Source organism: Nilaparvata lugens, chromosome 1 (genome assembly GCF_014356525.2).
Source record: "Nilaparvata lugens isolate BPH chromosome 1, ASM1435652v1, whole genome shotgun sequence".
NCBI lineage: Eukaryota > Metazoa > Arthropoda > Insecta > Hemiptera > Delphacidae > Nilaparvata > Nilaparvata lugens.
In genome coordinates this window covers 23,284,503-23,302,858 of record NC_052504.1, presented here as the reverse complement: position 1 = coordinate 23,302,858, position 18,356 = coordinate 23,284,503, and the positions used below count along the sequence as shown (strand labels likewise).

The window sequence follows — 18,356 nt, the reverse complement described above, 5'->3', positions numbered from 1 at the left end:
CATCATGAATAATAATTATATTCAAAGAACTGCTTCATCATCAAAACGTTTTCTTCAATATTTAAGTTATTCTACATCTACCAATATATCTCATTCACTCTAGTGAGCGAGAAGAATAATAAGAATTTTAAAAGTTCAACTGTATGAAATTCTTTTAAATTTTACTTTCCCAAGTATAAAGTGGTGAATGAGAACTAAGAGATTTTAGCTAGAACGTTTCATCATTAAGCCTTCCGAGAATCCGACTCTCACACGTGCATGTACTGTATGTTTACATTGTAGATCTTCTCGACTTATGGAGTGCAGTATACAGTTCATTTTTATTGCTGATACAGATGTAGAAATAGAGAGAAATTACAATGATCATAGGCGCCGAGACTACTAGTGGCTGGCAGGGCTTCATTCCCACACATACAATCAATCTTTTATTTTCTGTCATAGTTTAAAAATGAAATTATTCAAGTTTACAGGTAGAACAAACATGCGTTTATTTTCAACGTGTATCTGTCCACAGACAATTATTGGAAGAGTAATGTCAACCCAAGTAAGAAGCTGCACCAATAATATTTTATAGAGATAGCAGGTTGTGAGTCTGAGTCATTGAGCACTGCTTTTTAGTGATGAAGAAAAGAGAAGTAGCCTCTCACAAGAAGAAGAGTCTACACTCCCAAATTACAAAAAAAAATTATAAACCAGAAAAACATTTTCAGGGGTGCTGCAGGCGAAGCCCCCTGCCGAGCGCAAAGTGCGAGTTATAAATACTAGGCACAGGAATACTCTTAGAACTGAATTTCTACAAATTGCAAGATCTCAAAAAAGGTGGCTTTACAAAGGTACAAAATTATATGTCTGATATAATTTATCTATATATAGAAATTTTTAGAAATCTTCTGGGTATATTTTTCAAAAACACAGTAAAAATATTTTTAAGGAAGAATGTTTAAATAAAGTTGCAGATTTTTCAAATCAACTTCCCAGATTATATAAGGTTATTACACTAATCATTGTACTATGTAACCTTTTTTGATTCTCTGAAGCTTATTTTGTAACTCTTGAATTGTTTTGATGTTGACTATGCATTGGAAAATGTTTTCTACAACTGCGGGTAAAAAAAGAATTTACATACTCAATTCTCCTCGTAAAACAGCTTATTTCTGAGGAGAATCTACTTTTTTGCTCTCTAACCATCTGCGCATGCGCAGTAAATTTTCTTTACGCTCGCAAATCATTCGCTCATGCGCAGAAGAGTTTCTTTACGCTCGCCAATCAGCTGATGGTAAGCAGCTCGCCAAAAGGTCAGATCTTAACCTAAAAAGTTGGTAATTGTAACTCCGCCGATATAAGTAATTTAACAGGTTTGGGCAGTTGTAGAAAAAATTTTGTATGTAATTCGCACGTAATGCTTCTTTATCGCTCTTGAAAATTATCATGCTCTGCTTCGCGTTGCGTGATAACTGTTTTGCACGAGCGATAAAGTCGCGCATTACCCTCTTAATACATAAATAGCTATTATGTCAATAAATGAACTTTTTTCTATCAAGTTCAACATGTAAAATAAAGAAACCTGCATCTTTCCACCCTCCAATTAGGTTTGGTCAACAAAGGTGGTCAAGTCTTATCAAATTGAAAAGAGCATTCAGTTCACCCGGTAGTATGTTTGATATGATATACATTCCAGTACTTGGATGGTGGTCCCTGAAAATATTTATAAGTAATGGTAATCCATTACCACTGCATTATGCCTCCTTCATTGATAAATATCTATACATCCATCTATCTTCTATCTATATAAAAGAAGATATGGTGTCTGTCTTTCTGTCTGTATGTCTGTGAGCTTATCACGCTTGAACTACTTGACTGATTGAGCTGTAATTCTTCACAAAGATGGCCTGTATACCTACAAGTGTCATAGGCCTATTCTCGTTCTGAAAATCCTCTAAAGATAAGCCCTACGATCCTTCAAAGTTCATATGCTTTTTTCATGAAGGAAGTTTCCATTATTTGGTTTTCAACAAATCAGATGTTATAATCATTACAAGATTTATTTCATAACATCTATTAAACACTAGATAAAGTTGCACTATTGACATTAGTACAGGTACAGTCTGGTATAACAGTAGGATGTGTCCTCAACTGTCGTCTGCTGCAAGCGACTCTCTAATTTTTGTACAGGTCCGACAGTCGAGACCTGCGAAATTCGAGGCCAGCGACGGTAGAGGACTCCTAAAAAAGTGGCCTCGAATGTCTCCTGCGTTAGACGACAGTTGAGGCCTCTTCAACTTTTGAACAGCCCCGACAGTTGAGACCTGTGACCGCAGAGGACTCCTAAAAAAGAGTCCTCAAATGCTGCCTGCGTTAGGCGACAGTAGAAAACTCTTTAATTTTCGTACACTCCCAACAGTTGAGGCCAATGAAAAACTGGAAAACAGTCCTCTACTGTCACAGGCCTCGACTGTCGTCGATCTCGACTGTCGTCAATCTCGACTGTGGCGCCCCCATCATGTGAGAGGAGGTGGTAGAGCAATAGGCAAACAGAAGTTGGCTGAAGATTCCACTTATGCAGTCTCTGGTGGTCCACAGAAGGAATCAGAGAGAACATTCTCATTGGTTATTGTTTCGCCTAATGTGCAGTATCAACGTATTTCAGTAGAAAGCGCTTGTATACCGCTTGCAAATGACGATTCCTGTCTGAGCTGGATTAGTGCTGTAGTAGGGGCACGTAGTGAGAAGTCATTGGCATCCTACACTTCCCTCTCCAACAAACCAGTTCACACCACTCTCTCCCCCCAGCAAAACAACATGCTGGCAGCATCTTGAGACTTGAGGCCTGCATGACATTGTTTTGCTAATAATACAAAGACTGGACATGCTTTATTCTTATTCTAATCACTTGCTACTCTCAACTCTCCAGATTGCATGAGTGCTGCATCTCCAATGACAAAGTGGATTAACTTTTATTTGTAATCAACAAGAACAAGAAAACAATAAGAAGTGAATCAGTGATCAGATAAAGTATTGTCCTTTATAAAAATGTAGCATAATCCAAACTTTATTACATTATGTACTTCAATTTAATAATTGAAAAAATTTAAATCTATCTAATTTAATCCACAATTGCGATTTTGAACTTGAAAATTGAGAAAGAGCATGAAATAATTTTAATTATGACATGTTCTTGAGGTGCTGTGTAATGCAGTATTATATTCTTCCATTATTGTTCTAAAATGATTATAAAAATTATGTCAGCTGCTCATTAACAATAATATTGTTTCAGTTACTTTTTTTCATTGAATAGCCAAAGATTGTTAACCTTTTTCATGGACTGTACCCAGTGGAAAGTTCTAATTTTGCATATCAACTATAAATGCCGGTAGGCGAGCCAACAAGCAGGAGATTGTGGAAGAGAAATTAATTTGAAAATTCAATGAATTTCTCTCATTATAAACTTATAAGAGCCACTATCTTTTTATCATTCAGTAAAATAATATCTAGTTTCATTCTATATTATGATAAGGAGGAAATTGATTGATACTCTTTAAAACGATTTACCTACCCCTGTTATTATGTATGTGTATTTTGTTGTAAATGTATTTCCTTTGCTTGATATAATACAAAATTTAAGTAAAGCAATAAAGAGCAAAACTAAAATCGTAGATCGATTTTGGAATAATCTTCATGACCTTCTTGAAGAAACTTTGTGACTGAATCTGCTAATCAAATTCGACCATGTTGATAAAACTTGTAACGCAAAAAATGCTGTTGATTTTATAATTTTCATTCATAGTTCACTTGGACATACTTGGACGCACGGTACGATTCAATCACTTGAAAACATCAAGAGATTGAAGATATTCTCCTCATATTCACTATCTCGGTAGTTCTAAGATGGAAAACAGTAGTTGAAGATAAATATTTAAGGCAACTGAGCTTCTTTAGAGTACAATTTAGAACCAACCATGAGTTTCTATGATGTATGAGCCTCGTTTTAGAGACTCTTGATCAACAGTGGAATTGCAAAAAAATGGTAAAACTGCAATTGTCACTTTTTTAATCAGTTGTAACTTTCTAATGGTATTGTTGATTGGAGTGAGAAGAGGAGGAAATTCCTCACATCCTTGACAAGATTTTGATTTTATATCTGAATTATTTCATAAGATATGCAGCATACAAATAAATAAATTGTCATTATTTTGTGTATGGAATATGGGTTGAGGTACAGTGTACACTCAACAAAAAATTTCTCATTTCTCTTACAAACTTGACTCATGATTTATGATTTCCAACTGCCTTGACAAGCCGAAAATATATATATTCATAGATATAATATAATTCCCAACTTATAATGAATTATAATGTAGAAGGAACAAAAGCTTTTATGTTGATATGTTGTCATGAAATAATACTGAGAGGGAAATTATGAAGCACTGCAGTATCACACAGAAAATAATATATTCATTCTCCTTTCTCCTCTCTGAGAAGTTACTGTACTATAGTGAGGTCCACATTATAATGGCAGTGTATGATTGACAATACTGTTGCTGTCCTTTTCTATCATACAACAAAACAGATAGCACTATCTCTCTCTCACTTTGCAATGTTGTCTATTTGCCAGATTATTTTATATTTACTTTTGACAGTAACTGTACAAAAAATTCTCAGCCACCATTTTTTTTCTTCATTTTATCAAAATACTTGAGTACACAAGTTGTATAATTGATATAAAATGTATTTTTGAAACAATGAAATATTTTTTCAACATTACCATATGAGAAACACAAATTAAAATACCTGAAATGACATTTTAAAAGTTGATAACTAACCATCCTAGACTTCATCCATGCTTCAGATAGCCTACATGTTTAAAAGGTTAGACCTACTCGTACCGGTATAGATAATATTGGAAGGTTATTTTAGAATTATTTCCATTGAAATTACTTATTTTAAGAAGGATTTCTATTTTTCTATAATTTTTAAAAGAAATTGGAATAGAATATGTACCAAATAACTTAATTTCTGTTGTTTTGAAATTCAGACTGTTGTATCACAGCTTTTCAAATTAGCTTCTATTCCAGGTTTGTAGAAAAATAAAAATCTGATCTCAGTTATAAAAGCAAATTTTTTAATCAAATTATGAAAAAATATAATTTATTTATTAATTTGACATCAAATTGATTATTTTATCAAGGAAATGATATTATTATTAGATTAAATTTAATGGGATGAATTGATTAACAGCTGTGTACAGTCAGTGGAAAAATGGACAGACTTGGCAACGTTTATCTCCTATCTTTCTTCACTGCCATTATAACGTGAATCTCACTATAGTGTGCAATACATTGTATGGTGTGTGCGTGTGTGTGGTATGCGCTTCATAAAATTGAAAAGACAGCAGAGCAGAGCAAGCTGATCTACTAAAGTGGGAGAGAAATTACTTTTTCCTCCACCTACTGTCTAAAGTACTTACTTTACTCCCTGAAACATAATACTAAAATGTCACTTTTTTGCTCTCGGTAGTAAAAAACAGAAAAACTCCCTAGGGAGGAAAAGTGACTCAATTTAAATAACATGGGAAGCATCTCTATTTCAAAAACTCACATTGTAATAGGTTAGAAGGTCCAATTTCAGATGAGGAAGTGTAATAGAGGTGTATGTCATTGAGTCAACTGAATTCAATACCACAACAAGAAATTTGATCAACTGAAATATATGTCTGTATGATATTATATTCTTAATATTAGTAGGCGATAAAAATTTATACAATTTTTAAAATATTTTATTCAATTCAAAATACCAGCCAACAAATATTTTTGATCTGCAATTCAAATTTGAAATGCGTTATCTTGAGTCAGCCATTTTTGGTAGCCGCTCAGTTGATATAATTGTTACAACTTTAGCCGATAGATAGCGCAATTGGCAGTGCCAATCAGCCGACCGGTTTTTAGGTTTTAGATTTTAGGTTATGTTGTTACGAAACATTGTCACCAATATGTAAGTTATTAAAATGATTTTATTTGCAGTTTCTATGAAAAAATGTAGATGGAGGAAAAATGTTGTGTACATCACGAGCAGAAAATACTTTTTCTCCCTCAGGAAAATTGTTGCCCTTGGCTTTGCCTCGGGCTTCAAACTTTTTCCCACAGGGAGAAAAAGTCATACTTTTCACTCTAGATATACAAATAACTATTAACACGGCTCTTTCTCAAAGATGGAGAGGTCTGATGCTCTATCCTCCACTAATCACTCCCACTACCTAGCAGCATTCTCCTTCTTTTGTGACGCACCAACACTCCCCTTCCAGCTATTGCTGGCAATGTTCCAAGTCATATACTGGTCAGCAGGTATAATATTGTTTTCATCACAAGAGCATGAAGCAAAATGACACAGTGCATCCAATTGTACGCAGGATGTCTGTCTGTGTCTATGCTACAAACTGTGGAGGGAGAAATAAGTTTCTCCTCTTCATGTTAAAAGTAATATATCTCAGACTTTAGTAATATTGGATAATTGCCAATTGTGACTTGTTTTTATTTTGTTGGATGTGGATGTGGAATGATAACAGTGAAGGGGGATTTCTGAATAAGCGGAGAAGGCCTGCCAGATGGTACTGATCTCTCGTAGAGAATTGAAGAACTAACTGTTAGTCACCCACTTCACTCCCCTCCACACCCACTCAGCACTGCTGGTCACCCATTTAGCGCAACATTAGATACGTCCTCTGCTTTCTTCTCTGTGGTAACAGGCAGGAAACTCCAACATCCAGCTACTCATCAATTCTCTCACACTCTCTTTCTCTAACTCACTCATTCTCTCTCCCTCACTCACGCCATCTCTTTCACTCATTATATTTCCTGCTCTTTTGTCGTTACTCTCTCTCCAACTTTCGGATCCACTTTTTCTCTCACACTATCCATTTACCACTGAATGTATCTCTGTCTCTCCTTGTGTCAATGCTCAAAGGATAAAGGACAAAAAGCAGTTCAGTTGTGCCAAACTATACAACACATTCATGTTCTGAGATATTAGCTTTTTGTTCTTCAACCATCAAAACATTCAAATAACATAATTTTAATACCATAAAAGCGAAAACCTCACCTTTTAACCCTCCTTTCAGCTTTTGAAAGCGGTCAGGTTTTATTTTCTTTTAGGTTATATTCATACTTACACAGTTTGGTTAAACATCAGCCTATGATCTTTGGAGATGTGATAATATATTGTCGCTGACATAATACTCTGTCGCTGACCGCATTTGTCGTTAGCCCAGTTTGACGTCAGTGTGAAATGAGGATTGACCCAGTTTGTCGTTGTTCCACTTTTGACATCGTTTTCGTTGAGTGTGTATACACCTTTGACCATTAATATAATAGACACGGCTTCCCAATACCTCCACAATACATTGGGCAGAAGCAAACGTAAACAGCCGTATGACGTCACATGAAGGAGCAAAATGGCTGGATATTCTTGTACGGTATAGGCACGCTATCATATTTTTTGTATTTTAATCAATTACCAAATGGTGCACTTAATAATTCACGAAAGTTGTATACCTAAACGAAGTTGTAGAATTAAGAGCTCCCTCTATCACTTATCATATAGATTTGTATTATTAATGTTATGTGCCTAATTTCTATAAGTAGTTTTTTTAAGCTCTTCATCTACGGTACTCATCTAAATCTTCATGAAGAATGTACTTTTTGCTGGCCTAATATTATTTCTGATTGTAATATAATTATCTTTAGTGTTCTAGTTTTGAAAATATTATTCATCATAGTAGATAGCCAGATCACTGCCTTTATTAATGCACTTAATAATAATTCACTAAAGTTCTATGGACAAAGTTGTAGAATTAAGCGTTCCTTCAGCTCAATGAAGCTGAATATATTAGTATTATTAATATTACCGTATGTACCTACTTAATTTTGATAAGTAATTTTTCATGCTCTCCATCTACTCTTCTGTTAACATATCTGTAAACTACTACTCTATTAATCATAGAATGCAATAAATTATTGTTACTGCCGATATATTTTCTACAAAGAATTTATATCATGATTATTATATTATATTGATATAATATAATGTAGTAATAATATTTCAATATTGATATGTTCATTCAAATCATCCAATCCCTAATCCTTGTATTCCAGTTTTTTACCATCATAATTTTATTGTGTTTCTATGTGTGATAAGAAAATCTGTTGTGTCTAGGTCGAGAATTCAAACTCAATGTCAATATTATTCTTTTGAACAGGCTCAAGATTATGTTATTGATTGTGTGCATAACATACAATAACTCCTGAATTTTCAATAAGTCTATTCATACTTGTTCATAGATTCAAGAAGCAAGTTATTATCGGCTTGATAAAGCCCTGAAATAAATTTCAATACAACATAATCTGTTTAAATACGTTTACTAGGCAATATAAACTTAGGCTTTACGTATGCAATTATATGAATAAATAATGGATAAATTAACTTCCATAATTAATTTTTCAAGTAGAATAATAAATCAGTTCAAATTCTGATTCAGAAGCTATGAAAGTGCTCATTTAGCATAGGCTGATTATGGCGTGTAGTTCGAAGGCTCTCTCATGTGACGTCACACACCCAATTCATGTTTGCTTCAGCGACTGCGCTCAAGCCGTGTCTATTATATTAATGGTCGAAGGTATACAACCATCACCCGTCAGATTTGAGGTTAGATACCCTTAGATTGATGTATGTTTATTTTGAATTTTAAACTCTACGTTTTCATTTATTTTCTATGTGATTTATACCATGTTATGTCTACGACACTATTTGCTCTCAGTTTTAATTTTATAGGTTAATCTCCTGTAAGTTTCTTAATAATAGTATTTGTTTAATTATTCAAAATATTGTAATTGAAAATGCTGCAGTTGCAGCAGTACGGAAGTGATAGTGGTGGAGACTCAGACTCAGGTAGTGGTGATGAAAAACTTGCTCATCTCAAACCCATTGAAGGATCAGCAAAAATAATGGAAAGTTTACAGAAAAACTATGCAGTATGTGCTGCGCCAGACGTGGTTCCCACTGTAAGTTAACAGAATTGACTTTGAATAATAATTGCATTGTAAATTTTTGTGAATTACCCAATTCTGAATATTTACTTTTTGTATCATTAATGAATGATACTCCGGTACATCTCACAAGATAAGCCCATTTAGTTCTAATTAATGAATCTGCATATCTTACGTATATCATTCATCACTAAGATGAATAGAAGAGGGACTGAGGCAGTCTCCCTGTCTCACATCCTTCTTCATTGTACATTCTCTTGACACATTTCCTCCAATTCCTACTTTGGTTGACATTCCCTCATTTACGCTTCTTTTGATAGCATTTGCAAGTTTGGAAGGTACTCTTTTATTACTCAACACCTTCCATATCCACTTCCTTGGAATTGTGTCAAACGCAGCCCTCAGATCCAGAAAAGCCAAGTAAACGTTCTTTCCTATCTCAATGAATTCCGATCATATATTTCGGAGTAAGGAAATATGCTCCTACCTACCTGGTCATTGTTCTGTCCATGCTGTTTTTGTAGATCTCTACCAAATTCTTACCAATTTTCTTATTTAACACTTCTTTTAGCATCATTCCGTTTCTCTACATACGTTCTGAAATCTTCCTGCCTCTTGGAGATCATATATTCCCTAATATGCTTTTTCTCTTCAATTCTTCTGACCACCACCTTGTCCTCTTTTTAAACTTCCTAACTTTCCTCTCACCACATACCTCCTTGTCAGCTCCAGTCACGGCATCTTCCAAGTCACTCCAGAAGTTATCCTCATCGTTGTATATTCAGTCCTAATTATTCTAGGACTTATTGCTTTACAGCTTCTGACTCTTGTTTTTGTATCTCCATCAACCACAATCGCTACCTCACCAAATGCCCATCTTCCTCTGCCATTCCTGAGTATCTCATGACTTAACCCTCATCCAAATCACTCTCTCCCACTTCCCTTCTTCTTGTCTCTAAAATCCCCAAGACCTTCATCTTATATTTTTTTAATTTCTTCCACCATCTACACCTCCTTCCCTGTCAGTTTTCTGACCGTAAGTGTCCTTAACTAACTATTATGACAACAAATTCAATCAAAACCAATGCTTAATTACTTGATACTTGATGTCGTCGCCAAGGACTAGGGTTTCCAGATTGGCAGGGTCATTTGGTAAGCCCAAGTCATCTGGACTGTGGAGACGCTGCAACACCAAAGAGAGGCTCCCCATCCAACCCCTGCAGCGAATCTGCAGGGTCTATCCAGCAGCCTCTTCCTCAGTGTTGAGCTGAATTTTACATACTGCATATCTTGTACTTCTCCAGGCAGCGTCTCATGGCTCGAGTTGGGAAACTGTTTTGGGTCCCCGCCATCTGCATCTAGGCATCTCCAGTCTGACAACATGCCGAGTGTTGTGGTTGTGTATGTCACTCCTTTTTGGCTGCTTCTCTTGTTTTACACACAACAATGAGCATGGTATGCACTGGCTGTGGACTGTGAGAATGCCCAGGCTCTTTGAAAAGTGGACGGCAGAGATCTCTGTAGCCCGCGAAAGTCATAAACCTCATTGCTCTCTTCTGCATGAGCAATATATCCCGAACGGCCGGAACATGCCCCCAAAGGAGAACTCAATTCATCAAACACACCTAGTGTATGTAACTGTTCCAGTACAGTCTTCCATCAAGTCAGAAGCCAAGCAGTTTGACTGGTTCACCTGCAGCTTTGCGCCTCTTCAATAAACTGACGAGGATGGATGTATTTTTCTCATTCAGCTTGTGTTTGTTTGCCGTAAACCCACAGCTTCACCTCCTCAACCAGACTGGCACACCTGGTCGGCACCTGTTCCACGGCGGAGATCAAGGTGGTGTCATCCGCAAACAGAACTGCACCCAGGTTGCTTGAGGAGTTGTCCATAATCAGAATAAACAATTCAATTCAATTTTATTTTTCATGTTATGCATCGTATATAATACAATATTAACACCAGTCATAAACATGACATCATAAATACATTACAAATGTTACTACAATATATATATATAATATAGTCTAAATAATAATTTAAAAACAAAAGTGAACAAATGGGAAATTATTCCAGAGATAAAAGCACCAAGAGTTGGCACAAGATGGAGTGAAGAAAGAAAAGCTGCATTTTCTCAGAGAATGAAAAGCTGGTGGGCGAACAAGAAAACCGCCAAGTCTAATAAAAATCGATGATCATGATTTTACTCAGCGTCTTCCACTTCGGGAGCTCTACGACTAATAATAATAATATAGTCTAAATCATTATATAAATATTGTAGTAACATTTTTAATGTATTTATGATGTGATGTTTATGACTTGTGTTAATATTGTATTATATACGATGCATAACATGAAAAATAAAATTGAATTGAATTGAACTCAGAATAGAACTCAGTCCATAATCAGAATAAACAAATGTAATATTTAAAAATTGTTTTTGATCACAAAATAAACAGATTGAGCGAAAATGACATTTTATTCATTCATTTATTCATAGACAATAGATACAATACAGGTAAAAACAACAGGCATTTGCCCAAAACTGCTTTAAACTGATTTTCTTACATCTTCTGAAATACAGCATCTTTTTTAATAACTATCAACTTTACAATTTGTCAATATTGTAAATTAATGTTTCCTATTTCTTACCGTACTATTTCCATTAGTTCTCGTCTCCATTTACGAATCTACTATTTTCGTACTTCGTACATTTATCAGGAAGTAAAAACTGGGAATTAAAAGTTTCCTCTATATTTTTTGATAATTATTTGACATGGACAAAAGTGTCAGGTTGCTATATTTACTTGTCACTTGTTACAGACCTCCTGTACACGTGGACCTCCTCTATCAAATAATCATATAGGTAGCATTGCGCGATATTGCAGGCCATATTCTAAAGACCAACCGAAACAAAACGTCTTTAACCCAATCATGTCAAGATTTGACGAAAACTCTTTTTCGCCCCACTTGGATGTAATGAGCTGGTTTACGTGCGTCATATGGAGGCCGAAAGTGATTGTTTTCTGACCAGGCCGGTAAAATTTTTACGGCCCTAGGGCTGTAAAATAACCTTGAAGTCAGCTGATTCTGATTTGATGTGAACGTGTTTACAAAATAGTTTATGAAACGGAATCAGTTTATGCTTCTAGAATTGAATAAAGTTTTTGCAATAAGATACTATAATTTTATTTGGATGAATGGAATACAAATGAGATATTATAAACTATTCAAATTCAATTTTCAGAGTATAATAGAATCTAACCTCAAACCTCCTAGTTACAGCGTTTATCACGGAACATGGTGGATAAACGGAATCATTTTATGCTTCTAGAATTCAATAAAGTATTCTGCAATAATATACTATCATTTTATTTGGATGAATAAAATACAGATAAGATATATATTACAAACTATTCAAATAATTCGATTTTCAGAGTAGGATAGAACTTCTAACCTAAACTTCCGTTGACATTCAGATTGGCCAAATTTCAAGTGTGCTAAAACAGCTGATCAAAAACTTTTCATTATTTGTGTTTATCATTCAATAATAAAATTAAAACATTTATAATAATATCATCTTATTGTCATTTGAAAGAATAAAAAGTATAAACTCAACCTCTTACATAATCTTTTAGACAAATCAGAATAAAAAATAAAAATACTTTGACAATTTCTTGATATTCAGATTACCTCAGATTTGCTAGAGCTATGACCTTCCACTTTTGCTTTCGGAAGTGCTTATAATAGACAATTATTCTCATATGTATATTGTTTATTTTTCTGTGTGGCGAAAAATAACGTTCTCACCATGGGCAAAAATGTTTTTCCGGCTCTCAATCTTTTCTAGTCCTCGGCCTACGGCCTCGGACTTGAAAACCGATTTCGAGCCAGAAAAGTCTCATTTTCGGCCCTAGGTGCGAAATATACTATTGTGAATAGAGAATTTTTGTTGCAAAACTGATATTTTTCCTTGTAGAAACCCGTGGAACCGCTGAGCTACATGGATGTTGGCACCAAAGAGCTGACTCGCAATTTGAAGTATGAAGAGCTTTTTGCGCCCGATGTGGGACCCGAGAATCCGTTTCTTACTCAGCAGCAGCGCGCTCAGAAGAATATGCTGGCAGGTTTCGTAGAGAAAGCGCACATGAGTGATTTTCAATTTGAAAACCAGAGAAGAACGTTTACCAGTTATGGTGAGTAACAATCTCTTTAACATAAATAAAAAAAATGTTCTCGTACTGTATTAGTCTATTCCAAATATCTATTAAAGATCTCCTTATATATCAAATATCTTATCTGAACGAGATATGTCCTTGGATCTCTAAGGACATAAATTATTATTTTAAAGAAATCATATTTTTGTCGGCTTTATGCATATCAGCAGTATTACAAATTCTGCTTTCCAAACAAATCTATAAAGATTATATCAATCTAACAAATAACTTCTCATTTAAAAAATGAAGTTGCATTCAAAATAGCGGTTCCAAGATGGCGGACCAATATTTTGATGCGACAGAAAAGTAGTTTTTTAATTTGAATAGGCAGTTTAATCAGACCTATCTTCAAACTCCTCTTGTAAAAGGAATATTCAGCTGTTTCCATACTTTTCACCAATTCTGAATATATCAATTATAAAAAACATTATAGTTGAGGTAATCTACTAGGTACTCTACTGAAAAAAATATTTTGAATTTTGTATCATATTATGTTTAGTATTACAATCGTCTCTGTTGTTAATATATTAAAAGTGAGCTTTTCTCATTATGGCGATAATATGTTTTAGTTTTTCTAAATTTCAGGCTATGCATTAGATCCGACAGTAGACTCGAATACAATAGAAGGCACTAGTGTTGTTGGAGCTGCATCAGCAGCAGAAGAAGGCGATGGAAAAACAGTATTTGAATCTTCTAAGAAAAGGCCACTTGATAAGAGAAAAAGAAACAAAAATGATAATCCTGAAGATATTGAAGGTTTTTTGGGTCCTTGGGGTTGTTATGTGGACGAGAAAAGAACAGTTAAACCAAACGAAGTAAGTCTATTTATTAATAATTTAATATGATATAATAGTTATTTATGTATGATGAATAATTTAAGTGGTATGCAAGTGGAATGATTAATATTTTAGTATCATGAACAATGCATCAGTTTTAAATAGACAGTTAGGCTGCCTTTAATTTACCTGGAGGGAGAAGTTAGGGTGCAACCGGCCCTCTTTCCCACTTAGCCCTCCTATACAATAATTCTTATGCATTTAATTCTAATGTTTTGATACGATTCCAGAAATATTGTTCATAACTCAAATTAAATTTACTCAAGTTGCTTTGATTATCATTTAAAATGTTAACATATATCAATTGACATTCCCTAAATGCTTAATATTTCTTCTATTTTACTAACCCAAAATAGTTATTGATAGTTGTTGAAAATGTTTCCCTAGTACATTTGTAGTATATTTGCCCATAGATATCCATTATCATAGATGTCTTTATCTGAAATACTACTAGTTAGAAGTGATGAACGCTTGGCGTTCACAGCACTCCATGGTCTACTTTTCATCATTCAATAATATATATATATATATATATATATATATATATATATATATAACTCATGAATGGCATTCTGTAACATCGAAGGCATATTTGAATCAATTTTCTTCTCTAGGATATATTCAATAAAAATTGAAAGCTCTATCATATTTTATTCTACAAGAAGAAGCTGTAAATTCACTGAGCATAAATTATTACAAAACACATGATGCCTGCCTATATCTGCGCGACAGAAGCAGCTTCCTCATGTATTACACATTACGGACTCAAGCTTTTGAAGCAAATTTTACCGAGTAACTGAGTGTGTTTATCACTGGGTTGATAGCATCATGGTCCTGAATTTTCTGAAGCCACTTCCGTGTTTTAGATGAAACGTTTTGCTCATCTGAAAAATCTACCATGACAACTGACAACTGAAGTTTTTAGATCACACGTTAATAGCATATTGTTAATAATAGAAAAACTACTCACATTATTTGAAATGCGTAGATTTATCATCTTGCTCAAATAACAACTATGCATCTTGGGCACAACATTATGCATATTGATTTTACCCATTTAATCGTTTCCAGGAGGAAGCTGAAGAGCTTGAAGAATATTTGGCCAAGAAACAAAAGCGAGGGAAACAAATGGATGACAAACCTGTCGAAGAGAAGACTGTTTTACACAGTAAGATTATTTACCTTTCTCTTATGCTAATTTATTCGTACTTTTCTCTCAAATATAAATATCGAATCAAAAATTCAACCAATATTAATCCAACCTAGAGAGATACACTAAAATGATAAGTCAATATTCTTAGTCTTCAGATTTGTGTGCAAAGTGTATTTTTACTCTTCAAACTTATAATTTGATCCAATTGAAATCCCGATGATTCACACCTTTCTTTCAAATAATAGTCCTTTTGGGTATTGTATTTTAAATGTGTCTCATATTTGGCTAGATGATGAGTGATTGATGGAAATATCTCAGGAATTATAGCAAAAATCGCGATGTCAGTTTATTCTCATAAAAATATGACAGGATTTTTTTTTTAATGAGAAATTATTCTTATGAAATATATAGATCAGTTCTCGATTGCCTTAGGGCGTCTAGAGCAAGGTGTGGGGTAGGGACTGAAAGGGTTTTGAATTTCCAATCTTCATTTTTGTAATATTGGGATTTTCTCAAAGCACAGGATTGAAATCGAGATACTAATTATCCAAAATGAGAGGAAATTTAATTATTAATTCTAATACAAAATTGCAGGTGATCTGTTTTTATCACAATTTGTTACTTTGGTATCATTCGAATTAATAGACGTAATATTTGAGTATTTTAACTCAGAAAGCATGATTTATACACTTTATTAATAACCAAAAGGAACTGAAATTAATTTTTGTTACACAGTCAAGGATCCCACCGACTACCAAGGAAGATCATTCCTGTTTGCTCCTCAAGATGTGGGCGTGAACTTGAAATCAGACTCGCCACCCGATCGCTGTTTCTTGCCAAAGGCTCAGATACACACTTGGCAGGGGCACACCAAAGGCATATCGGCCATTCGCTGGTTCCCAGGCACCGCCCACCTTCTGCTCTCCTGCAGCATAGACTATCGTGTCAAGGTACAATCAGTCTTCCTCCTTACTATTGTATGCGATATCTTTACTTCGAAGTTAAGTATATTAAGAGGGTTACAGTACAGTAGGGTTCACATTAAAACCTGTAAATTCCAGTAAACTTTTACAATAGAAATGCGACTGATCTAATTTGTTTTTTTTTTTTGCAAGATAGTGAATCTACTGACAAAATTGTAGGTAAATTGCAATGGGAGAAATGAGTGATAGTCTCCAATGTCAGTCATGTTTGACAGATTTATAATTTGGAGGAGGTATTATTTGTATTGAATATTGAAATTACAATGTAACGAAAATAATAACATTACTTAGATAATCTAATTTCTTTCTTATTTTTTTCAGTTATGGGAAGTTTATGGCGAAAGAAGATGTATTCGTACCTATTACGGACACAGACAAGCAGTTCGAGATATTTGCTTCAACAATCCTGGCAAACAATTTTTGTCGGCTGGTAAGTTTATCTAGACTATTTTATGAGACTCCTATGTTTCTACTAATATGAGTGAAATTTCTTGTTATCTATGGAGAAATGAGCTAATTTTACGAGTAGAGGGAATTTCAATAATTTTTAGGACATTTTTGCTCGCTGGGCAGAAAAATAAACAAGTTCAATGGAGTCAACACGTTCCCGATTTTTAAAAAGTAGGTGCAAAATTATTTTGTAGATAGTTGATAGATAATACTGATCGATTCCATCTCAAAATGGGATTTATTCAAAATCCCTTCAGAAACAATTGTTCAAGAACAACCCATGATAGACTATCCTCTACAGGTCTAAACATTCAAATAAACTTTCAAATTACATATGTAGAACCAAACCGATACTGGCCAAAGAATAAAGTATTGAGGCTTTCAAGTAGTTTTCATTTTAATATGAGATAAACGTACAAGTTTCTATAATAAATTAGAATGCTTGCCATTCTAGTCGGCATGCAGAAAAATTGAACATGTAATTCAAAACGATACACATAGAGAATAAAATTAGCATTCGGCCTAGATAAAACGGCAGCCGAATGAACGACAGAAACATTAAGTTTGTGCTTCAAATTGTTATTTTTTCTAAATTTGACAATCTATCTGCCAATCTGTGAACACTCCAATACCAAGCAAGGGTTTCACGATTTCCGTTTTCAGAACAGAAATTCTTCGGAACATAGAACTTAAATTGTTTTTCGCTCAGCTGAAGGTGAAAATATCAAACATACAAGAGCTACCAGAAAACTTTGAAACTTTTAAAATTGCTCCATTACTCCTTACAATGCATTATCATACCTTATTTGTATAAGATGATCTTCTCTTCTGTTCCAGAAATGAAAAGGGTTATATTTGTACTTAAGAATCAAATATCGTTATTCCTTATGTTACCATGTATTACATGTTACATTATATTTTGCTTTGCAGCATATGATCGGTTCATAAAGCTTTGGGACACGGAGACAGGTGAATGCATATCACGCTTCACTAGTCGCAAAATTCCATATTGTGTCAAATTTCATCCGGATGAAGATAAGCAGAATCTGTTTGTTGCTGGAACATCGGACAAGAAAATCATTTGTGTAAGTGAAATGAAATATATTTATCTTAATAATGACGCCTTCAGTGTGTAATGAACAATTTGTGCGTTAATAATGACGCTATAAATCTCGCTTTAAAATGGTGTCTATAATAATAATTTTCTCGCTCATTTTCTTTCAAAGAATTTATCTTTGGTTGATTTATCGTATTTAATTCATTCTTTTCAGGAAGGGTTGAATTATAATACCACTTACTTCTATTTAGTAGCTAAAATGAGAACAAAAAATAACTGTCCATTTTTCACTATACTGTCCTCTTTGGTTTTGTATACCAATTTAATATAGATGATTAAAATTTAATATAATATTATCTACCAATAAAGGCTCTGCCAACTGCCTAATCTGTTTCTGATTTTAAAACACCTCTGAAATAATTTATTTGAAAACTACTGAGATCTTCATATCTGATACAAGCTATTTAACTTTTTCTAAAAAATTTCCTCATTGCTTGCTAGTTGAAAAATTTTGAAGAAAGCACAATAGACTACTAACTTGAGATATAGCCTCAAACCTGGTTTTCATCTGAGCAATAACCGTGTCTAGATTTGCATGAAGCAGTGATATTTTGAAACATTTCT

The 18,356-nt window shown here is 34.1% G+C and overlaps 1 protein-coding gene across 1 annotated transcript in view; it reads left to right on the top strand.

Annotated features, from left to right (window-relative positions):
* The first annotated feature begins 8,670 nt into the window (after positions 1-8,670).
* Positions 8,671-18,356, top strand: part of LOC111062178 (pre-mRNA-processing factor 17) — a 16,654-nt gene continuing 6,968 nt past the window's right edge. Inside the window, exons 1-7 of the mRNA XM_039422599.1 lie at positions 8,671-9,050; positions 13,016-13,232; positions 13,839-14,068; positions 15,161-15,257; positions 15,978-16,192; positions 16,547-16,655; positions 17,606-17,760. Coding sequence (XP_039278533.1) covers positions 8,886-9,050; positions 13,016-13,232; positions 13,839-14,068; positions 15,161-15,257; positions 15,978-16,192; positions 16,547-16,655; positions 17,606-17,760 — 1,188 coding nt within the window. The 5' untranslated portion in view covers positions 8,671-8,885. The remainder of the gene's footprint in view (positions 9,051-13,015; positions 13,233-13,838; positions 14,069-15,160; positions 15,258-15,977; positions 16,193-16,546; positions 16,656-17,605; positions 17,761-18,356) is intronic.